Source organism: Lissotriton helveticus, chromosome 3_1 (assembly GCF_964261635.1).
Source record: "Lissotriton helveticus chromosome 3_1, aLisHel1.1, whole genome shotgun sequence".
NCBI lineage: Eukaryota > Metazoa > Chordata > Amphibia > Caudata > Salamandridae > Lissotriton > Lissotriton helveticus.
The window spans coordinates 2113406959-2113431471 of record NC_136061.1 but is presented as its reverse complement, the minus strand read 5'-3'; the positions used below and the strand labels follow the sequence as shown (position 1 = coordinate 2113431471).

The window sequence follows — 24513 nt, the reverse complement described above, 5'->3', positions numbered from 1 at the left end:
TGTCGACTCTCAGCTGAAACGGGCTCAGTGTGAATATGTGAAGTAGGATCAAAACAGTGCAACCTGAAGGCACTCTCATTGAGCCACTCCGTGAATTGTATGGCACCAAACAGAGGACATTTCCCGTTCTGAGCCAAGTCAAAAAGGTCCTTACATGCACATTGAAATCTGGAAAAGAACACTTCTGTCACATTGTAATGAAGTTCTCACTTGTGCTGCTCCAATGAGAGGCAGCTCAAGGGATTCACCCTCAAATTGAGGTGATCTGCGAGGTATGCTGTTACTGAGCAAGTAAGTGCCACACTGTTGGGCGCACCACCACGGTTAAATCGCCTCCCAACACATGGTTGATGACTCCACAACACCATGCAGCTGTATCACATGCATCTGAAAGTGCTGCACTGACGTGGACAAAAGGCCCCACAACAAGATATTGCCCAGATGAACTCTCGATCCCAGCAAGCAGGCATCTATAAGAACTATAACCTGCAACTGCGCGGGTCTGAAGACATAACCCAATGACAGACTGGAGGGCCAGTACAGATTCAGGATGATTAAATTGAAGTCGCGAGGCCCCCCCATACATCCTTAGGTAAGAATGAAGAACTCGCAGTCACCATCTGCATACAGGACAAACAGAATGCCTAACAGGCAGAGGACTTGCAGACCCGGGATCACTGACTGAACCAGAAATATAAGAATCCTATCTAGAACATATGCAATCATCTGAGGAGGAGGAAAATACTTCAAAAGGGTTGTATCTAGCACCATTCCTATGAACAATAGTGTCAATGTTGGTGTGAGATGGGAGTTCTGGTACTGAATTATGGAGCCAAGGTAGTGAAGAGTAGTCCTATGTTGTGCTGAATGTTTTCTGTGAAGTGCAGGATACGATCCCCTCATCAGCCAGTTGTCCATGTACTCCTGACATCCGTAATGAAGCCACCAGTCCAGCTTTCACCTTGACAAATCGAGTAGTATTCCAAATGGCAGAACCGCAAACTGGTGGTATTGAAACCCCTACCTACAGTGAGCCATAGGTAGAGCTCATGAGTGAGTTGGATCAGTCTATGCAAGTAGGTGTCATGGCGATTCATTTAAGTAGGTGTCATAGAGATTCATGGACACAAGCCAATCCCCTACATTAAAAGCCACCAAGACATGGCTCATGGACATCATCTTGACTTTGTCCTGATCAAACAACAGGCACAAGAGGCAGAGCTCTTGGAAGAGTATAAGAAACCCATCCTTCTTGAGGACAAAAATGTAAAGTTATAAAATCCTATGCCCCTTAAAACCACTGACAGCATCAAATGGCCCTTTTGTTCAACATAGAAAGTACTTCCACCTTCAAATTTGAGGTATGTGCTCAAGAGCACGTCTTGTTGGAAGAAGCACTATCTGGAGTAGAGTATAGAAAGGGTACGACGTAGCCCTTGCAGATTACCTGGATGAACCATGATCCACTATGAAACCTCCAAGTTAGCGGAAATTTGGGAGTCTTCTTCCAGAAATTGGTGGTGTGGGAGCTGAAGTCAAAGAGGTTTTGAGGCAGTAGTGGCAGAAATGAAGCTGCAAATGATGATGATATTACCTAGATCATGGGTACTCAAAAACAATTGCCCGGGAGCCCAAAGTATGGTCTGTGGTGTGACCAAGGGCCACACTGATGCCAGCCGGGTGTCAGTAGGGGGTCTGGATGAGTCCGGTATTGCGTAAAAATGTTAACTAAAAGGACAAGCCTTTATTTGCAGGTTAATAAATGCTTGCAAATTTATATTAAAAAAAGAAAATCTGAATATTAGTGGTCAACAACTAAACTGCAGTTCGTGCTGCTGTACACCAGGGGGGGCCCATGTAAAGGTCAAGAGGCCGCAGCCAGCCCCCGGGCCGTGCTTTGAGTATCACTGACCTAGATCCATCTCTGCCACAAAATGAGACGTAAATTTGCAAGGGCTGTAAATGTTGGCAGTGTGAGGATTGTTATGCTGTGAAATAGCCTAGAAATTTCTTGCACAGCTGGCAAAATTATTTTGCAGGGGAGGTTAGTCATAGCTAGCGCCATGCCTCTGTTTATTTTTTTAAGCACTCCAAGGAGGAGGAGTCCTTCTCTCTGACCAGTCACTTGCCACCAAACACCAAGAGTATGAGGGTAGCCAAGACATCTCCTGAAAAACCATTAAAGTGCATCCAAGCATTACTTCGGCGTATGACAGTTTGAAAGCCATGCCCATGGATCGAACCTTGGTTTCCAATTAATCCAGGTCTCACTTAATGATCTCTCTAGAAGCGTCGAAACCATCATTAACTAAGATCAGGGAAAATATTTTCCATTTTGTCAGGTATATTTTTAATTGTCAGTTTTGCTAGCTCTCACAGTGCGAGGGCATAGTAGCCCAGAAGACATGTGATGTTCACAGTGCGAAGGGCAAAGCTATCAGTACAAAGACTTTCTGCCTCAGAATGTAGTGTCTTTTACTCTTAAGTCTGGAGGAGACATAGCATGGGTATTTTGGTTCAACTGTGTGGTGGAAGCTTAGACTACTAGGCTCCCTGGAGACGGTATGATAATAATAATTTCAGGCTACAAGGTGCAGGCCATTGTCGTGTAACAACTTTTCTCTGGACTGTTAGTCCCAAGAAGAGCTTCTTCCAGAAAGTCATTACATGCTCCAAAAGAGCCTCATTGTTGACTAGCAAAGGCTCCGAGACTGCAGAGGAAGTTTGCAAGATTTCTGTTAAAATGTTAGAATTAGCCTCAGGAGCAGGCAGTCAATTTAAGTGCTTCTATTGCTTTTAGTACCATCAAACTAAACTTCTCTGAAGGAGGTACAGAGGGTCAAGGGCTATCGCGTTCTGGAGAAGAAACCAGGCCACCTGCGTTTAGTAAGTCCAGTAAAAAGCCAGCATCTGTGCTGTGAGAGGAAAGGAAGTCATCCACCTATAAATCATCATCCTCTACAAGGCTAAATTCTTAATTAGCAGTCTCTTGATTCCAAAAGTACCTGTAACAGCTAAAAGAAGCTGAAAGTCCTGCCCAAAAAGAGGAACTACCGGGAGAACTGGATCTGGAATTACCCCAGTAATTCCTCATTTCTTAGTGGACTCTCATAGTCCAAATTATAATGGTGGATTTTTCCCACCCCTAGAGTTATAAGTACCCCTTATATTGGTAACATCAGGGGGTGGGAAAAATGTGGACCATTTATTGTGGCAATTATAAAAAGAGTCTAAGACTTCCACCACATGAGGCAATCTCTGCGCCCTAGGGTGATGCTATGCCAAAGGTTCATCACCAAATTAGCTCAAACTTTTTTCTTTTCCCACTTGGATAATGTCCACCAACTTTCAGTGCTGCAAATCAACAGACCCGCAATATCTGTCTAATCCTTAAGAAGAGGTCAAGAGGATAACAGAGTGAATCTTAACAAATCCATCATGGAATGATTCTCAACCTGCACAAAAAAGTCAACAGAGTCAGAAATTCTGGTTACAACTTTTTTAAGGTCGGTATCAGTTTCAATGACAAGGAAGAGCCTGCCATCTGAGAAGGGTGGAAACTAGGCACTACATACAGATTTCGTTTGGGTCTGACAAGGAAATTTTCTTACAGCATCTGAGACAAGGTTTGAATCTCCAAAATCTTAGAAGGAAAAATATGACTAGTCGCTGTTGAAAACTGAAGCATTTTGTTAGTAAAGCACAAAGAACAACCCTAGGCACAGGTCAATGAGGCTCTGAAAAACGGGTACTGATGCAAGTGTGCTGGCTGGCATCTTATATACTTCAATGTGGTATCAGCAGGGGAAGATAGTTGCGGTTAAGGCCAAATGGTGCCACTTAGGGGAGCTGCTGAGCAATTTCTGGTGATTAAGTTTCTGAATTCAGTCTGGTGCCTGGAGGATATTTATAAGATGAGGAATGTGCAGGAAGAAGTATCCATCAGAAATGAGATTAAGTAAGCCACAGAGGAAAAGTAACAAGAGGAAAGAAAACTATGGATGATATACAAAACAGGCACAGATGAGAAGAGGATTTACCTCCTTCCTGGTCTGTAGGGGAGCTAGGAACGATGATGGGGGTTGATCGGGAAACATCAGGGGAAGGAGGAACCAGGTCTGAGGAATTCCTATACGTGAGAAGAATCAAAGGTTAATAATTTTGCACATACAACTTACCATTTCTCCACAATAAACATTGTTCAAGAGACAAAACCAGTAGATTAATTTCAGTTTTAAAACAACCAATCTTCTAAAAATTAATTCTTGTTAACAATAGAAGGGAAATAGACTAACTTAGGAAGACTAACTTGCCTTTGTTTTTTGTTCGTTTCTATTTTTAGTTCTGGGGTTTCTCAAACAATGAAACATTCCAGCAAAAACTGTGAAATATGCATTGAAAAAAATTCTGAGAAACAGCTTGAGGCACAAGTTACTACTTGAACAACGATATATCTGTAAGAGACATTAGTTAGTGATAGATTCCTTACCTTAGAATGTCCCCAGGCGCCAGACTGGATCCGGAAAATTTTGCTTAGCAGTACACCTGTGCTTCGGTAGGTGGCGTTGTGCAGCTCCGCGTCCGTCGCTGGCATCTCACGGAGGCTACTTGGGCGCCACCCATGCGCGCGGACGTCAGTTCTGCACACGACTTTCCGCGCCAAAATGCAGAGCCATGCAAGAGACTGACCATTGGTGCATAAAACTAGGGCCCTAAAAGGGGATAACCGTAACCCTAGTAATCAGCTCGAAGAACGGGGAGGATGGGTGGGGTGGTAAGGAATCTATCACAAACTAATGTCTCTTACAGATATATCGTTACACAAGTAGTAACTTGTGCATCTGAAAGAGACACGGTAGTGATAGATTCCTTACCTTAGAATAGATACCCCAGCAATACCAACCCCGGTGATGGATCTGCGAACGAGATTACACCAAAAAGTCACAGAGTGCAGATCGGCCAAAGAAGCCTTCTCTCCGGACCGGACTGTCAAGGCAGTAGTGCTTCGTAAACGTGTGCAGCGAGGCCCACGTAGCTGCCTGACAAATGTCCTGCAAGGGAACACCGCGTCCCAAGGCAGTAGTGGCTGCCGTTGCCCTGGTGGAATGGGCACGCAGCCCCAGAGGAGGCTCCTTCTTAGCCAAGGAGTAACAAGCTTTAATGCACATAACGGCCCATCGGGAGATGATCTGCTTGTGCACAGCCCAACCTTTTTTGGCACCCACGTAGCCAACAAAGAGTTGATCATCCATCCGGAACTGTTATGTATGCTGCAGATAGAAAGCAAGCGCATGTTTTGGATCCAGGCGGTGGAGCCTCTCTTCCTCTCTGGAAGGATGCTGAGGCGGACAGAAGGTGGGCAAAGTGATGGTCTGCCCGATGTGGAAGGGCGTGACAACCTTTAGCAAGAAAGAAGGACGGGTCCTTAGAACCACCTTGTCCGGATGAACAGAAAGGAAAGGAGGTTTAGAAGAAAGAGCCTGGAGCTCACTCACTCGTCTGGCAGAGGTGATGGCAACCAGAAAAGCAGTCTTTAAGGTGAGAAGACGCAAAGGACAATTGTGAAGCGGCTCAATGGGAGCGCACATCAAGTAAGTCAACACAAGATTCAAGTCCCACTGGGGCATTATAAATGGAACTGGAGGGAACATCTGTGTAATCCCCTTCAGAAAACGTGGGTTCTCTGTGGGGTTTCTGAGTGTGCAGGAAGAATGGCGCCTGGCTGGTAGCGGTAATTAATTAGTGAAAAGTTCTAATAAAATGACAGTGCTGCAGGGAGTGACAAGGGCTCACCCAATGAATTGAACAAAAGTCCCGTGCACACGTTAGGTTTAGAATATGGTCAAGATATTCATAGTAAGTAAACAAAAACATCTAATGAGACAAGGTGGACAAGTCTGAAAAGTTTATTTCAAGTGCAATGTATTTAGCCTTCCCAATAGGAAGGAATGGTAACATCAAGGCAAACAACCAGCTGACACGTGTTTCGTCATGCGGGTGCTGTACCCATGATTCTTCAGGGCTGTCTGTTGTCAAACAAACATGGGTTCGGTATGCCGGTGATAATTCCGACCCGGCAGGTACGGGTTATTCGAAATGGTATCCGGTGGTGTCTTGAAGGACCTCTGAAAGAGGGGCAGAAAGAGGATCCACCATGCACCATGCCACAAATTTGTGCCACCTACAGGCGTATACCGCTTTAGGGGAGGAACGCCTGGCTACCAAAATCACATCACAGACTTTGGGAGGAAGATCGAAAGCTGTCAATTGTCGCCGCTCAATCTCCACGCATGGAGGTGAAAGCTGGACAGGTTCGGGTGGAGGACCGTTCCCTGCTGCAGCAACAGAAGATCCTCCCGAAGAGGCAATCGGATCGGTAAATCAATCGCCATGCTGAGTAGCTTGGGATACCAGTATCTTCATGCCCAATACGGAGCCACAAGAATGACTTGGGTCCGGTCGCGCCTGATCTTCTTCAGCACTCTTGGCAGAAGGGGTATAGGCGGAAATGCGTACTACAGACCGCAACTCCACTTGCGACGAAAAGCGTTGCCGAGCGAGTGCCGCCTTGGAAATTCCAACACGCAGAACGGATGACATTGCGCTTTCTCATTCGGTGGCGAATAGATCTAACCCAGGCTCTCCCCACTGCTGAAAGAGACCTTAACCACATCCGAGTTCAGACGCCATTCGTGATCCGGCAAGCACCGCCGGCTGAGTTCGTCCGCACTGGCGTTCAGAGAACCTGCCAGGTGTTGAACCACCAAGGTAATGCCTTGATGTTCCAGCCATGTCCAGAGGCACAGAGCCTCCTGACACAGGGTCAACGACCCCACCCCGCCCTGTTTGTTGCAATACCACACGGCGGTGGTGTTGTCCGTGAACACCTGCTTCACACTTCCCCGACAGGGGAAGGAATGCCTTCAGTGAAAGTCGGATCGCCTGCAGCTCCAAAAGGTTGTATGGAGCCGGGACTCCGCCGGAGAACAGAGGCCTCTGATCTCCGCCTCTCCCAAGTGGCCGCCCCATCCCAGGAGGGACGCATCCGTCACCACTGTGTGTTCCGGTTGGGGAAGGGGAGGGATCTGCCACTGACCCAATCACAATTCGTGAGCCACCACTGCAACAGTTGAGCAGTGCCCTCCGAGATCTGGACATGATCGGACAGGTTGCCCTGATGCTGTGCCCACTGGAACTTCAGGTCCCACTGCAGAGCCCACATATGCCATCTGGCATGTTGCACAAGCAGGATGCAGGAGGCCAAGAGGCCCAGGAGCCGGAGGGTCATCCTGACAGAAACCCAGGATAGAGGCTGAAAGATCGGCATCATAGCCTGAATATCCCGGATTCGCTGCTCGGGAGGATAGACCCGAAACAGTGTCTAATCCAGAACCGCTCCGATGAAGGGGAGCTTCTGGGAGGGACTCAGGTGCGACTTCGGCACATTGATGGAGAACCCCAGCAGATGCAAGAGGTTGGCCGTGATCTGGAGGTGGGAGACGACTGCCTGGGGAGAGCCCGCCTTCAACAGCCAGTTGTCGAAATAGGGGAAAACCGACACCCCCAACCGTCGCAGATGAGCCGCGACCACCGCCATCACCTTCATGAACACTCAAGGGGCACTGGTAAGGCCGAAGGAGAGCACGGCAAACTGGAAATGCTCCTGGTCTACCGTGAACCGCAGGTAGCGCCGGTGGGCTGGCAGGACGGGGATGTGAAAATAGGCATCCTGCAAGTCCAATACCACAATCCAGTCTCCGGGGTAAAGGGCAGCAGGACCTGAGCCAGAGTGAGCATCTTGAACTTCTCCTTCCAGAGGGAGCGATTGACATCCCGGAGGTCCAAGATGGGGCGCGATGTATGTTTCGCGTGAAATCTGATGCCATTTGTTGTCTGATGGTGCATGTTGCAGCATCTCTATGTGATTGTCACCATATTTGTGCCTGTGATCTCCCCTTGTCCTTTTTGGGGACCAGAAAGTAGTGGGAATAACAACCACACCCTACTTCATGACCGGGAACGCATTTGATGACCCCCTTGGCCAGGAGGGCCGAGACTTCCTGACGGATGAGCCCCCGACTTGCGGTGGTACCGAGGTGGCATGGCCGGAGGGGAGGACAGAAAGGGGAGTGCGTAACCTTGGCAGATTATCTGCAGCACCCACTTGTCCGATGTGATTTCGCGCCAGTGGTGGAGGTGGTGGCGCCACCCACCGGCGTGGCGTGCTCCCTGAAGCTCGGATTAGGAAGGCTTAGAGGCGGAAGCAGCGGGGTGGAAGTGGACTGACCCACATGCTGGTTACCAGACCCGCCCCTGCGGAATCCACGGCCGCGGCCACACTGAGGCTGGTTCTGCACCGGTTTGCCAGAAGAGCGTGCTTGGGTGCCCCTGACCTGGCCACGAAAGGAACGAAACCCAGGTGTGGCAGGGTTCCTTGTGGAAAGACCCAAAGACTTGGCCGTTGCCCGAGATTCTTTAAAGCGCTCCAAGGCATTGTCGGCTGTATCGCCAAAGAGGCGGGAGCCATCAACGGGCATGTCCATGAGTGAGCTCTGGACATCAGGTGAGAACCCAGTGGAACGCAACCAGGCATGGCGCTGCAATGCCACAGTCGTGTAAATTGCCCTGTCCAACGAACCAGCGGTGTACAAACCACACCTGATGGCAAACTTCGCCGCATCCATACCTTCGCAATCGCTTGGGAAAGGACAGCCTGGACCTCCTCAGAACACTGGGGCAAGACCTGAGGTACCAAATTTCACACTGCGTGGGAGTAACGGCCCAATAAACAGGTGGTGTTAACCGACCGCAACCCCAAGCTGGCTGACGAGAACAACTTCTTGCCAAATTGGTTCAGCCTTTTAGAGTCCTTATCAGGCGGAGCCGTGGGAAAGGCAATCTGCAACGTCGAGGCCTGAATGACCAGGCTCTCAGGCGTGGGGTGATTGGTCAAGAAGGCGGGATCACCAGGAGTCGGGCGATGACACCTAGTGACGTTTTTATCTACCAGCGCCGCCGTGGCTGGTCTCAACCAAGTGCCCAAGAGGACTTCGTTGAAAGGGAGCAGCAGCTCCGTAGACGCCATCTGGAGTACCTCCGTAAGGAGGTTGGTCTTCAGGGCCACCGTAGGGAGGTCGAGATGTAGAGACTCTGTAGCCCGACGCAGCACCATGGTGTAGGAAGCGCCCTCCTCCATAGTAGGTGGAGGAGAGGCAAACCCCGTGTCAGAAGACACATCAAGTTCGCCCGCATCTTCAAGGTCGTCCACCCAATCCTGCTCGGAGTCACACTGCCGGGCAAAGGAGTACTGTGAGCCGTGTCAGTCCTCGTCCGGCGTAGAGGGAGCCGGCTATGGCGGCAGGGACGGAGCCGGAGAAGGGGCAAGCAGCATGGGAATGGCGGCGAAAATGGCACCGGCCAGTGCCGAGCCGGAGCCGCATCCCAATTTGGATCCCAGGCCGGAACAAAATGGTCCGGGAACAGGGCAGGGGTGGGAGAAACGGCACCCTGTGCGGTGCCTGTGGCAGAGCCAAGGGCGGCGTCAGGACCAAGGGCGGCCCCGGGGCCAGAGCCGGCAGTGCTGCACCTTGTGGCGACGGGGCCGGAGCCGGCGGCGCAGGTTCCTGTGGCGCCGGTGGCAAAGCCGCCGGGCCAACAGGATATGCACATAGTTTTCCAAGTAATGTTCACAGCACACCACTTATCATAATCTATATCAAACAATTTTCACAAGAACAAAAGACAATCAATTGGGCTCTTGATGAAACCTTGTTTCTTTTCAATTTATTTTCTGAATCCAATCCTTTATGCAAACGCGTTTCGCCGTGGTTAAGGTAACCCAATGGCTTCCTCAGGGCTCAGTTTTGCGTTGTTACTTGATACCTCCTTGGGAATTATGCTTCACTTCCAGTGAAGGATCTTGAAATTTTCATCAATTTAGAATTCTTGTACGTCAGTATCTGCCAGCACAGACAATAGCGTGCGGTGAAGGATTTTGTAATGCTGCAGCCGTGACTACGTAAATATATATGTTTCAATCCACTTGATCGGTAACGTGACGATCCCGATTATTAAATATGGTCCTTCCACCGCCGCCTGCTACTCAATCTTTCTTCCCCTAAAGTTTAGCGTACTTCTCCACCCGAGTACAGGATCTGGACACAGGACCGCGGGGCCAGAAGGCATGCCGGCGGGAGCCCGGGGCCTATAAAGGCGGTCCATGGCAGCAAGAAACTCTTGCATCTGTTAGGGAGTCGCCGATGGACCCTGGTATAGCTGGTAGACCGCGGGACTCCCCGGCTCCAGAGGAACCGCAGGGGCAGAGCCCCTGTTTGCCTCGTCCGCCTCCGGGGAGCGACGGGGAGACGTCCGAGAACGAACATGCTTCTTTAGACTTTTTTATGGCATTGCTTACCTGAATCTGAAGGAGAAGACTTGGAGCCCAAGGAGCCACGGCTCCGGTCCCGCGAGCAGTACCGAGAACGGCCCCTAGACCCGGAGCGGCAGTGAGAGGAATGCCGGACCTCCAGTAACTTCCGACGCCGCTCTCGCATGGCCTTCGGGCCATGGCTCGACAGGAGTCAGGGTCGGTCTCCAGGCAGTAGAGGCACACATCGTGCGGGTCTGCCACCGACATGGTACGGCGGCACGACCCACAAGACTTAAAGCCGGGCATCCCTACGTGCACCAGGAGACAAGAAAAGGAGACAAAAAGTCTAAAAAAAGTAGTAAAAAAATGACTGAGGTACGTGCTTAATCCGGATCTGCGCTTTCGGCGCGGAAAAAGAAAGAACGTACGTCAGCGCGCATGGGTGGCGCCTAAGTAGTCTCCGTGATGTCATCTCGGCCTTACGACGATAGCGACGGACGCGGAGCCTCACGACACCACCTACCGATGCGCAGGGGTACTGCTAAGCAAAACGTTCCGGATCCAGTCTGGCGACTGGGGATATTCTAAGGTAAGGAATCTATCACTTACGTGTCTCTTTCAGATAAAGGTGCCACCACCATTGATAGCTATGTCTTCCTGTATCATGGACAGGCTGCAGAGTTCCAGTTGATATCTGTCATCAAAGAGAGTGGAATTGAATTATGCACATTGACTTTGAAATGCTATACAAGAGGACCAGCCTAATCAGTAAATGCTTTGCAAAAAGTCACTCCCTCTTTCATAGGGGCTCCAAACTGTTTAATGCCAAGGTACCCTACAAAGCTATGGGTACTGCAGGGGAAATTAAATACATTTGAAGCTGGAGTTTCCCTTCAGAAGAAGAGATTACTGAAAAACACAGAATAAAATGTCACTCAATCTGGGAATTTTAAGCGCGTACTCACCCATGAGGGTCTCAAGGCACTGGGAGGGTGGGTGAGGGGGGGTTCGCAGATCTGTTTAGCATAAGAGCCAGGTCTTGAAGGTCTTCCTCAATGTGTTCAGGTAGGGGGCGCGTCTGATGTCTGCCAGTAGCTCGTTCCAGGTCTTAGCTGCAATGTGAGAGAAGGATCTTCCGCCTGCTCTGGCTCTGTGTATGCGTGGGGTTTCGGCCAGTGCGATGTTGGAAGATCGGAGGTTTCTTTTGGGTACGTTGAAGTTGATTCTCTCGTTGAGGTATTTGGGTCTATTGTTGTGTAGGCATTTGTAGGCGTGAGTGAGGATTTTGAAAGTGACTTTTCTCCACAGGGAGCCAGTGTTGACTGGTGTGTTTGTGTCGGGCATGCCGAGGACGAGTCTGGCGGTGGTGTTCTGTATTGTCTGGAGTTTGCGGAGTAGGGACTTGTTGATGCCGATGTAGAGTGCGTTTCCATAGTCCAGTCTGCTGGTGATGAGTGCGTGGGTGACTGTCTTCCTTGACTCAGGGGGATCCACTGGAAAGTCTTGCGAAGGGAGTTGAAGCAGCTGGAGGTGACGGCGTTAACCTGTTGGTTCATGGTGAGTGATGAGTCTAGTACGTTGCAGAGGTTCTTGGAGTGGTCTGAGGGGGAGGTGGCCTTCCGAGGGCGGTCGGCCACCAGGTGATGTCCCATGCAGAAGGGGTGGTACAGAGGACGAGGACTTCTGTCTTCTCTGCATTGAGCTTCAGGCAGCTGTTGGTCGTCCAGACTGAGACATCTTGCATTCCTTTTGTTTTTTAAATAAATTAGGTTTTCAAGCCTATAAAAGGATTTTCAGATGGAAAAGATACAAATATTTACAAACCTATATTCATGTAGGGTAAATAACTAAGGAAACACAAGGAGATGATGGACGGATCGCTGAAACTTTTCAGACACTCACCCCCAGTCACAGATCTGGGTTGAATCCATCATCGTTCTTTAGCTCACTTCGCCACCCCAGTTCAGACAGAGCTATATGCAAATCAGTCTGGACCGTGTGCCTCATGGGAACAGTCCAGCCCGAACTGCCAAGCCATGTCTTCCCTGAACCGGAAAAAAACATCCTGGGACCAGTTTCGAGCTAACAGCCCTCAACAGCCAGGCTAGCTTGAATCCAGTGGCAAAGTGAGCAAGGGACCCACATCTGGGCATACCCTGCCAACTTAGGGAGAACAAAAAAACACAAGGAGATGATAGACGGAGCGCTGAAACTTTTCAGACACTCACCCCCAGTCACAGATCTGGGTTGAATCCATCATCGTGCTTTAGCTCAGTTCGCCACCGCAGTTCAGACACAGCTATTTGCAAATCAGTCTTGACCCAGTGCCACATCGGAACAGTCCAGCCCAAACTGCCAAGCCATGTCTTCCGTGGACTAGATAACCAACACAGGAAAATATGGTTCGAAAAGTGTTGGAATCTGACCACTACTGTGCCAAATCAATGTCTGCAAAGACTCTGAACAAACCCTAGAGGGGCCATTCCCCAGACATCTGTGGTTGGTGTGGTAGGTAGGTAAGTAGGTGTCTGTTTAGGTGTTTGTGTGTGTAGGTGAATTTGTGTAGGTGTGTGTAGGTGGGTGTGTGTGAGAGAAAGAGTGAGAGAAAGAAAGAGAGAGAGAGGGAGAGAGAGAGAGAGAAAGAAAGAAAAACAGGTCTTCTTCACACAAGACATACACCTGCAAGGTATTGATGCCTGAAATTTTTATTTGCAGATGTAGCAATGAACCAAACGCGTTTCGGTCATGCCTACCTCAATCACAGACATGAGCTCGCGACCTCGCAATGCTCAGTGTTGTAATCAATTATGTCATTTCAGATGTCATTAGGTATGTTATCAATGCAGTCATTGAACATGTCATGAGTGATGTATTATGGGAGTTTATGGAGAGGGCGCAGGTTATAGTTACATTAGGGTATGAGTTTTAATAACTAGTGAATTGCAGTGGTTTTGTTAGTTCAAAACATTATATTTTAACTGGATTGTCACCTAGCTATAACGTCCCGTTAACCTTTTTTTTGTGTGAATTTCTAAGAGTTTTTTTTTCCAAGTAGAGTAAGATAATATTACAATTCCCAACTATAACGCAAAATTAAACTTTGGTTTTCTGAGTGAATTTCTATGGTATATTTTTTGTCACATATTTTATTAAGTTTAACACAGATCTATACATCAACAGTGAATTTCACCTTTGTACAGGAATATCTGGCACTGTGAGCCCCTGTTCTCCCCGCCACTGGTTATGATTCAGTGAGAAGTGTGAAGAGTCATGCATTAGGGCTTGGATAACCTTCCCACACCCTCCCTCCAACTCATGGTGTCTAAGCTTCCCCAAATGCCTTGATTTCTTGGTCTAGGAACAAGGTTCTGGCTTCCCCTCTTTCCAGAGGAATCCTTCTGTACCATGCACAAGGGGCCCAGATTTTGTAGTGTTTTTGAGGGCAAACTAAAGAGGCATAAATGGGAATTTCCACACTCCTACATTTGTCTAGTCCTGCCCTCCATCTCTCTAAGCCCAGGGGCCTCTAGTCCTTTCAAGTCTTGGCTATGGCTGTGTAGGCGACAGCCAAGCCCAGCCACACTAAGACTGTCTGATATCTGTTACTCTCCACGTCTGTAGGGACAGGTAGAGGGTGAATGTAGGATCCCTGGGCAGACTCCACCCTAAAATCGGGCCTAAGCATATGATCACACCCTCCCAGAAGGGCCTCAAGTCCCACACAGTATGAAGGAAGGTACCGATGTGCGTTCCACATCTCAGGCATTTTAGAGAAGCTACGAACCCCATTTTCCACAGCCTGTCCCGTGTAAAATATACTCTGTGGAGGTATTGAAGATGGATCAGTTGAAATTGTGAGGCTACTGCCGTCTCCCTTGGGCAAGCTAATGCCTCCTTCCAATCACTGTTGTGGATCCAGATCGTCAGCCCATGTTGCACATATGTTGTTGAAGGTGTCGCAGGGGTGATTCAGGAGGCTACAATAAACCGTCAAGATCTTGTGGGTGGTCAGGTCTACCAGTAGGATTTTGGCCTTGATGGAACTAAGGTCTGGTAACTCAGACAGGGGTGTTATGTAAGGAGAAAGAGAATTCCTGCGTTGTGGATATCTAAAGAATTGGCACTTGTGCAGGTCATACTCCTCTTTTAGGTCGGCAAATGATTTGAGTACAGTTTCATTAATAATATCTCCCAACCTAGAGAAGACACCACCTGTGGAAGCCCCGCATAGTTGATATTCATCTAGGTGAGGTCACATGCCAGAGAGATGTCTCCCTGGTGACACGTCTCGACCACCCCCATTTGTCTGTGGGTGTCCTTCCAAACTTTGATCACCACTCTTGTGGCCGGCAGGAGTCATCTCGCTGCAGGGTTGCCAAACCGCTGGAGATTCCCCCTTACAACCGCCCCCTGTTGTGAGCCCTAGGCTATATGGGGCTCCAAATACTTTTTTTCTCCATTAAGGTAGCCGTGGCAAATTTGCGTTTCCCACCACCCGTCTGCCCCAACATCCTGGGGTCCATAAAGGTAACTAGGATTTGTGGATTTCACCAGAGGGGAATGATAAAATGGCCAAAGAATAGCTACATTTAGAGTTTCTGGGGAAAGATAGGAAGGAAGAGCACCACCAAAAGAGTGTTTTCTTTTTTTCCCCTTTATATTGGCATCAACAAAAAGTTCGCTGTGCTAAATTCACCATCTTCCCAGCTTTCAGGAACATGCAGAGATGAATGAATAAACCTACTTTTTTTACCACTGTTTTAGTATCTTTCAAAGAGGTAGCACATATTTCCCATTTTTGGTGCTTTCAACCTACTTCCAGTTTGTGGTAGAAACCAGTGTGAAACCCCTGGGTGAATCAGGAAATATTTATAGATTTCTGAAAAGTAGCCAAAAGTCTGAATTCGGAAAGGGGTCATATGTGTAGATCCTCAAGGTTTTCAAAAGAAACTAACTGTTGAAATAAAGAAATAGGGAAAAATGAGTAGGAAAAAATGGCAATTTGTAACATTTTAATCTGCAACTTTTTGTCAGGATGGCCTATTACAAAAGTAATATACCATTATTTTTGCTACAACCTTCTGATGTGGGAATATATAGGGTTTGTAGGTTCTTCTAAAACCCGAGGCACCCAAAGTCAATAACTGAGCTGCACCGTACAATGGTTTTTCATTGTGTACAGATATAGACTAATTCATATGGTTAAATATGTGAAAAAGGGGTATCAAGGAAACCCATGCATTTCTGAAATGGACACAAGATATGGAGTTTAGTAGAAGTGGTTATTTGTGGCGGTGCTGGGCCTCCACCCATAGAAACCTACCAACCACAGACATTTATAAAACTAGACACTCTGGGAATTCCATCTTGGTGTGCCCTGCGAGAATCCCACAAGGTTTAGTTACCCACAATGACTTATAAATCTCAAACTTCAGCTAAAATCGAGCATTTTCCTTACGTTTTAGTTATGGGAACTCCCGGAATCAGGAGGAATCCGAAAAACTCCTACCACCCAGCGTTCCCCCATTTGTCCTGATAAAAACGCTGCCCCACTTGTGTCGCTGGGCCTAGTAGCCCTTGTTTGGGGTGGAGACATGGTCATGTCCATGGTGGGCAGCCACCACCCCTATTTTCTTACCCTGGTGTCTAGTGGGCTTTCTGCCCCCTTCCAGGAGGGTTAATCCACCACCACAGGGGTGCAGAAAGACTGCCTGTACTCTTTCTGGGGCAGTAGTATGGCCAAGGCAAAGGTTGGCAGTCCCACCACTAGCTTTCACCTCTAGTTTTACAGAATTTACCCTGGTGCCTACTGAGCTTTCATCCCCATCTGCTCCCCGGGGAAGGCATAAAGACTATTAACATATTGCTTTTGGGTGGGGGCATGGCCATGCTCATTGTGAGTAGCCCCCACCACTATAAAAAAAATCCCTTGTATCTAGTGGGCTTTCTGCCCCCACAGGGGTGAGATTGGTGGTAATCACCCCCAGTGATGAATCAATACCGCCAACTCCCCTCAACCACCTTACAAAGCCTGCGTAGAAAACCTGCAAATACCCCAACCGTGACAGAAATTGACACCTCTCTTGTAGGAGATCTTCAGCTTAATGGCGTTGGCTCTTCTCGAAATTGGCCCTTGTTTAACCAAGTCAAGGAGGCAGTTAACATTTCATGTAAGGAAGTGGATTGCTGTGAGGCTGGGCCTTGGCAGGGGGCTGTCATGTGGGAGCATGTAAGAATGATTAGGGATCACAGGAAGTAGATATACTGTAAGGTTTGATCTGTCATGTCTGGGTGTCTGTGGAATGAAACGTAAACAAAACCGCCCTGCCTACTCTCAAAGCCTAGAAAACGGGAAGCATATGTTGTGGAATAAACTGGGAATAGCTGCCAACTGAGCTCATAGACACAAACTTTGTCCCATTGTACCAACAACCCTCCCCCTGTCCCCAAAATGTATGCCAAACAAGCATCTATACTGAGAAAGAAAGAAACTATTAATGGAAAAAGAACTGTGAATGGATGTAGCAAGTAGGTCGGTCATCTCTGAGGAACTGGGCTAAGGCAGTGGGGGGCTGGAACTCGTGGGCTCACAGACGGGAGGTGTTAGTGGCTTCTGCTGGGGGCTGAGATCGTCTCTCACCAACTGTCAGCCAAGCGTTGGCATCTCCGATTTCCCCGGATTGTATGCCGGCATCGTTTCACTCTTGACCTCTTCCAGACCCCCCCTCCAGGTAACAGTGCGGTGGTGGGGCACGCCAAAAGCCTGGTTTCTCCTTTGCCGATGACCATGCTGCCTCCAGTGTATCAAAGAAGAGTGTGTTATTATTGAAGATTACTTTGAGGTGAGCTAGAAAATGTAACAGGTACTGATCTGCATTGCCCTCCACTTTTGTCTCATGTCTTGGAACGGGCGTCGCTGTGGTTGAACTTTCCATGTATACCATGGAAACAACATCACTCACGCAGAGTTGCATACCAATGTATCCATTTCGCAGGAAGCCTTGAGTATCATATCTCTGTTGGAAAAGTTGGAGACACAGGCGATGATGGGCCGGTGGGAAGTCCCTGGCAATAGGCCTTTTGGGCCAGTGACTTTTGTGCCCGCTCGATCGTAAAACAGGCAAAGAGTTTATCGCTTAGGACCCAGGACTGTAGCGATTTTGCTATAAAGCTGGTTGCTGAGGTGTCGTCTGATCCCTCAGGTATTTGCCACTATCCTGAAGTTGGTTCAGAGGGAGCACTCACTCTGCGTCATCAACCTTCACCTCCAGTTGATGTACCAGCATTTTGAGGTCTGAGACTAAAGTGAGCAAGGTCTTCAATGTGTCCTCCTTTTAAAATATTCACCCCTCCCCCTTTGTTACTCTCACTACAGTGTTGGGAAGATCCTGGCGCAGCAAGGAAATATCCAGTTCGAGTTCTTCAATTGTCCCCTCCATGGAAAAACAGGAGTCCTTTAATTTGGAATCAAGTTTGGCACCTGGGGAAATTCAAAAGGAAAGGAATTTACAGAAAGGAAGTATCCATCAGAACTTCTTTTACGTATTTAAATCAGGAGGTATTATCCTGTTGAGGACTCAAGAGAGAAACCAGTTACACATCAAAAGGTATTTGGTATAGATACTGCTTTTTATATGGAAGTTGCTGTATGATTATCTGTGGCTATTCACATTGGGATCACCTAGTATTTTGCACCCCAAATGAAACAAAAGACTTGATAATGATGCCAAGAGACATACTGTGTCACTTTCATGATGGGGAAAACAGGTCCAGTTCCCATAGAAAGCAATATTAAAACATAGCTAGAGCCCCACCAACCCAGCATTTCCCAAGAATCCTTTTCAAATTAATTTAGACTTAAAAAAAGAAGATAATAGCTACATTACCTTTGGGGTGCTTGCTTAGTTCAAACTACTTGTCACTGTTTTGTCAGTAAATCTCTTCAGTATCCTTTCACTTAAGGATTCCAACCTCTAATCTCCAACTGTACCTGCTTGCCTACATACAGCAGACTCCAATAAACATTGTCAAAAAACATGTGTTATATATATTTTTTTTATTTTGAAGGTTTTACATAGCGTGAACATGACCCTTGCGGGTATCAGAGTGCTTTACAAAAGTTGTGCGTAGGGAACAAAAGGAACCTATGGAAACATAGGTAAGAATTTAAATATAGGTCTTAGTTGTGTGGATGCAAATGTACAAGACTTCACATAGGTCTAAATTAGGAACGTATGAATACATAGTTAAAAAATTGAGATACAGATCTCTGTTGCGTAGATACAAGTGAACAAGACTTGACATACGGAACTCAGTTGCGTAGATTCAGATGTACCAAGATTCATGAGGATTTCTTTAAAAGTAGGGATTTTACTTCTTTTTTAAAAGAGATGAGAGAAGGTTACCGTCTAGTTTCAGGGGGCAGTGCGTTCCAAATCCTAGGTGCGATTCCAGAGAAGGAACGGTTGTAAGTTTTCTTTTTGGTAAAGCGTTGTGGTTTCAGAAGAAGATTGCTGGTACTTCTAGCGGATCTATTTCCACAAGATAGCACCAGTTTTTGGACCAGGTATCTCTGGGTATTGTGATGTATGGCTTTGTATATCATGCAGGCAATTTTTTGTTGAATTCTGGCTTCGAAAGGAAGCCAGTTAAGAGTTTTGAGGTCAGGGGTAATATGAGAATTTCTTTTTGAGCCCATGATTAGCCTAGCCGTTGAGTTGAGCGAAGCTCTTAGAGGGGTCGTTAATGCTCTCAGAAGACCGCTTAGTGTTGCACTCCCATAGTCAAGTCTTGGGATTACTAATGCTTCAACAAACAGTTTCAAGTCATTTGCAGCAAGGAATGGTTTTAGTTTTCTCAGGCTGTTGATCTGGATATTTGCACCTTTTGTTGCAGCACTGATATGTTTCTGCATGTTAAGATTTCTATCCAGTATTAGACCAAGCGATTTTGCTGAGTCAACAATATGAGGTTGGCAATTGAGCGCTGTGAGTTGTTTAATCCATTCTTCAATACTGGTAGTTTTGTTGGGAGGGGCGATTAGGAGGAATTCAGTCTTGAGGGTGTTTAGTTTCAAGTGGTTGTTCGTCAGCAAGGTCTGGGTTTTTTCCAGAGTTGAATTGAGGGCTGTGATACCGTCCAGAGAGGTGATCTTTAAGTATAGGTGGGTGTTGTCAGCGTACATATGATAATGGATGTTTGACGAGCTGAGAATTTCAGTCAGGGGTTCCATGAAAAGGTTGAAGAGTGTAGGCAAGAGGGATGATCCCTGTGGAACTCCTAGAGAGACTGGTACGGCCGTAGATGGGGATTGATTAACCTTAAATCTTTGGGATCTATTTTGGAGGAATAAGGTGAACCAATTTAGGACTGATCCTGATAGGCCCATTCTAAATCTTAGAAGGTCTAGAAGATTATCATGTTTGACAGTGTTGAATGCTGAGGAGAGATCAAGAAGGATTAGTAGACAGGCTTTGTTTTAGTCAAGGATTATTAGTGCGTCATCTATTATGTGAGTCATGGCTGATTCCGTACTGTGCCCTGCACGAAAGCCGGATTGGTTTTGGTTGAGCAGGTTGAAATGGTCAATGTGGTTACCCAGTTGGCTATTGGCACATTTTTCGTGGAGTTTGGCCAGAGTTGGGATGTTAGAGATAGGGTGGTAGTTATTCAGGTCAGGGTGGTCTGCCGTTGGTTTCTTTAGGATGGGTGATACCTGCCCAGATTTAAGGCTTTCAGGAATGACTCCTTGAAGCAGGGAAGTGTTGATAATCTTGGTCCATAGAGGCGGAATCAGCGGTATGAACACTTTTAGATAATTGGCAGGAAGAGGGTCAATGAAGTGGTTAAAGGGTTTGAGTGATGTGATTATCTTTAGTAATGCATCTTCTCTGTAGAGGTTGAAGGAGGTCCATTTTGCATTATTTTTGAGGGTGAACTTTGGAGGGATTGAGCAAGGGGAGGTTAGAGGGGGGGAGGAGGAGGGTTCTCGTGAGTATCTTTCAGAGTTGCTAGAGTTGCTCGGGTTATAAGAGATCAAAGTAATTACTACCAGCTTTATAAAGGTATAACGGTCCTCAAGATTAAAAGTAAGGTGCTTATGGTGGGACAGAAATCAAAGGTAATGTCTGGAGAAACTTAAATCATGTATACTTTGGGAGAGCTGGCTGGACCACAACTAAACCTGATAGCAACACAGATCAGGTCAGAATAACCACAAAGGGAGAAGAACCCGATTACCCCAAAGGCTGAATATTCCTCTCAATGAGGCTGTGTCCGACTGTCTGAGCTTTGCACAACAACTAAGGTTGTTATGCCCCATTGTTATATTAATGGTCTGGAGAAGACAACACGATAAAAAGACTTCAGGTCAATGCGCATTTTGTTGCAGCACTGATATGTTTCTGCATGTTAAGATTTCTATCCAGTATTAGACCTAGCGATTTTTCTGAGTCAACAATATGAGGTTGGCAATTGAGCGCTGCGAGTTGTTTAATCCATCTTCATGCAGATGTGGAATAATCTATATTTAAGAGACCATTTACCATTGGCTGGAAGTTTACAGTTAGTTTCCCATACCTCAAAAGAAATCTTTGTAAGAACGCCCTTCAACAACGTTTGTTTTCCACCACTACAAAAGGAACTGAATTGGAGAATTGAAATGGGGCATATTTTTGTCCAAACTTGATGTTATCTGAGACCACTTGGCTTCTAGGCTTTCTGGCAGATATCTCATGTGACTGAAGATAGCTGTGACAGCTAAATACAAGGTATTTTGCCTGGACAGTCAGTGGTTTCTTCCTTGAAGGAAACACTCTTGCTTTTAATGAGTTTAGACTTGCTGCACAATGACGTCAGCTTGGAGACAAACGATGTTACTATTTTGATGTAAAAACCATTTATGCACTACGAACATTGTGCTCCCGCCTCGGTCCCCGCAGCTGTGTGCTGTTTGAGTGGAGGGCGTGGAGACCGGCACCAGAACGCCCAGGGCGTTGCCGGCAGCACATGGGGCGGAGCTGATCTTGAGCTCCGTTCCCTTTATATCCCATGTGTCAACGAACGCGCAGCGGGCGCGCCGATGGCGCGCCGAAGGCGCGCCTAAGGCAAGCCCGTCTGCGCCCGTCCGCGCCTGTCCCGCGCCCAGCGCTGGTCACTATGTCCAAATCGACCTGGTAGAACGCCGCAGCTGGTCTAGAGAAAGCCTCTTAGAACTCAGACCCCTTTTAGTCAACAATCACATAAGGTATAATCCAGCGCTGGCTAAACAACGGTACACATGCCCAACCTGCCAATTTTCCCTCGGTGTAACTCCTAGATATATTTGTGGGGACGCCAGTAAGAGTAGCTCTCCCACTCCTCTGCCTCTGGCGGTAAAGGCCTGCTTAATCAATTGCCGCTCCTTACCTAAACATGCTAGCGATATTTGGCTTTCTTTTACAACTAACGCCTGGGACCTGATGTTCCTCACTGAAACGTGGACCAAAGACGTCTCGCATCCGGATATTGCCCTCGCCGTCCCTCCTGATTATCAATTTGTGGGACTGAATAGATCTGGTCCTAAAGCAGGGGGGGAATAGCTATTATTCTCAGATCCCACTGGAAAATAGCTTCTAGAAAATTAGACAATCTGGGACCCATAGAAGCAATGTACTTTAGCATCTCGGAGGCAGCTCGTTCGATCTGTGCAGGGGTACTCATTTATAACCCTCCTAGCACCCCTCCCATCCATATGACAGATCTCCTCACGATCTCAGCTGACCTTTCCCTGAAACACCCTCACTTCACTGTTCTGGGGGATTTTAATGTACATGTTGATGACAGTAATTGCGCAAAGGCGTGCTCCCTGTTAGATACAATGGAGGGCATTAATCTCTGTCAGAAAGTCATTGGCCCTACACACATGGCCGGTCACACGCTGGACCTTATCTTTTCTAATCTTCCCTGTCTCTCCACATTGACCCCTCTCCCCGTGACCTGGTCGGACCACTTCATTATTCCTTTTAATCTTAGTTCCCCACCTATGGCAACCTCGGTCTGTAGGATGGAGAGGACGGGAAGAAAGTGGTTCAAAGTAACGCTGGAGGAGTTCGAACCTGCCTTAGCCAAACTGAACTGGCAACCCTCTACTAACATTAATGAGGATGTTGCCAATTTGAATCAATGCTTGACTGTGGCCATTGAAAACATCGCCCCCCTCACTGTTCTCTCCTCAGCCAGAACCAAACCTTCTGCCCCCTGGTTCTCCCAGCTGTTGAGGGAAGAAAAAAGTAAATGTAAAAGACTGGAACGCCTTTGGCGTCGTTCCTATGACCCAGCCGCCAAATTATCCTATAGGGTGGCACTGAAAAAGTTTCACAAACTCAAACAAACAACTATGAGGGAGTATTTTTCCAATAAAATCAAATCGGCAGACAACTCGGCCAAGGTACTTTTTCAAGTGGTGAAAGACTTCACCAATCCCGCAGCTCTTCTGCGCAAAACAGAACCTTGCCAAGAACTCTGCGATAACCTGTCTGATTATTTTCATGAGAAAATTGCCCTCATCTATGCCTCATTTAAGATAGCAAATAACTTAGACATAGCGTGCCTACCTCCCAGTGATCTCACGCCCAAGGTCAATGGGCTTGGGGCGTTTAAACCCATCACCTTAGATACGGCAATGAAGAAACTTCAACTATGCAAATCAGGCTCACCCTTAGACCTTATGCCCGCTCAAGTCTTCTCTACAGTCGTTCCTGCGATTGTTCAGCCCCTCCTGTCAATATGGAACTCTTCTCTGGCTTCCGGCCAGTTCCCGGAGACCTGGAAGCAGGCAACTCTTATTCCTCTGCTGAAAAAATCTGATGCAGACCCTGCTGTGCTCAGTAACTATCGGCCGATATCTCTCCTACCTAAACCGGCCAAAGTATTGGAAAAAATTGTGCAAGAACAACTATCGGACTTTGTTGAAAGCAATGGTCTGCTACACGACTCACAATCCGGCTTTAGGACCGGTTATAGCACGGAGACGGCCCTTCTGGAGGTGGCGGAGACCGTGCGTGAGACTGTGGACAGGGGAGAGGTAGCCATGCTTGTGCTCCTCGACCTGTCCGCAGCCTTTGACACGGTCTCCCATGCCATTCTCCTGAGTAGACTACGAGAGCTGGGAATCGGTGGCTCCCCGCTTGCCTGGATTTCCTCCTTTCTTACTGATCACACACAACAAGTCTGGTGCCATCCTTTCTGGTCTAAGGACAGGAAACCGCTAGGCTGCGGGGTGCCCCAAGGATCTGCCCTCAGCCCCCTCTTTTTTAATATCTACGTGGCACCTCTGGCAAAGCTGATTGAGTCTCTGGGGGTTAGAGTAATATCTTACGCTGACGATACGCAGCTTATTGTCTCCCTCCGAGATAACTCACTTTCTGGCTCTGAAAATTTTAAAATCTGTCTCTCCAATATTGTGGCCTGGATGACCGCCAATACGCTAAAACTTAATACCGATAAGACGGAGGTGTTGTTTTTTAATCAAACTGTCCCGTCGTCGCCCTCCACCTGGTGGCCAAAGGAACTCAACCCTCCACCTATTCCGGTAAAAGTGGCTCGCAATCTTGGAGTCCAATTTGACAATGATCTATCTTTTAAAACACACATCCAGAAAGTCACCTCAGCATGCTTCGGGAAACTTCACATGATAAAGAAAATTTCCCCCTTCCTCCCGACGGAAGCACTGAAGACGGTGATACATGCCCTGATCACCTCGCATTTGGACTATGCGAACTGCCTGTTTGTGGGACTACCGGCGTACCTCCTCCATAGGCTGCAGATTGTGCAGAACGCCGCTGCTAGGTTGATCTGCAAAGTCCCCAATCGACACTCTATCTCCCCCCATTTAAAGACATTACATTGGCTCCCGATCACGGCCCGTGTCAAATTTAAGGCCCTGGTCCTTGCTTTCAGGGCTCTCAACGGAAAAGGCCCAAAATACTTGAAACAAAGATTAAAACTAGTCCACTCCTCCTTTAATCTCAGGTCTAACCATCTTCACCTTCTGCTCACCCCTAGATTCCGTCTAGTAAGAAAGGGTGGCAGAGCATTTGCAGTGGTAGTGTCAAAACTCTGGAATTCACTACCCATCAGCCTTCGGCTCATTGACGTCGAGTCTC

General features: G+C 47.5%; 1 protein-coding gene across 6 annotated transcripts in view; it reads right to left on the bottom strand.

Moving 5' to 3' along the window:
• TP53BP1 (tumor protein p53 binding protein 1) overlaps positions 1-24513 on the bottom strand; it is a 767880-nt gene that overhangs the window by 593584 nt on the left and 149783 nt on the right. For all 6 annotated transcript variants that reach the window (XM_078683313.1, XM_078683315.1, XM_078683318.1 and 3 more), the window contains one exon: positions 4041-4129. In XM_078683313.1, coding sequence (XP_078539439.1) covers positions 4041-4129 — 89 coding nt within the window. The remainder of the gene's footprint in view (positions 1-4040; positions 4130-24513) is intronic.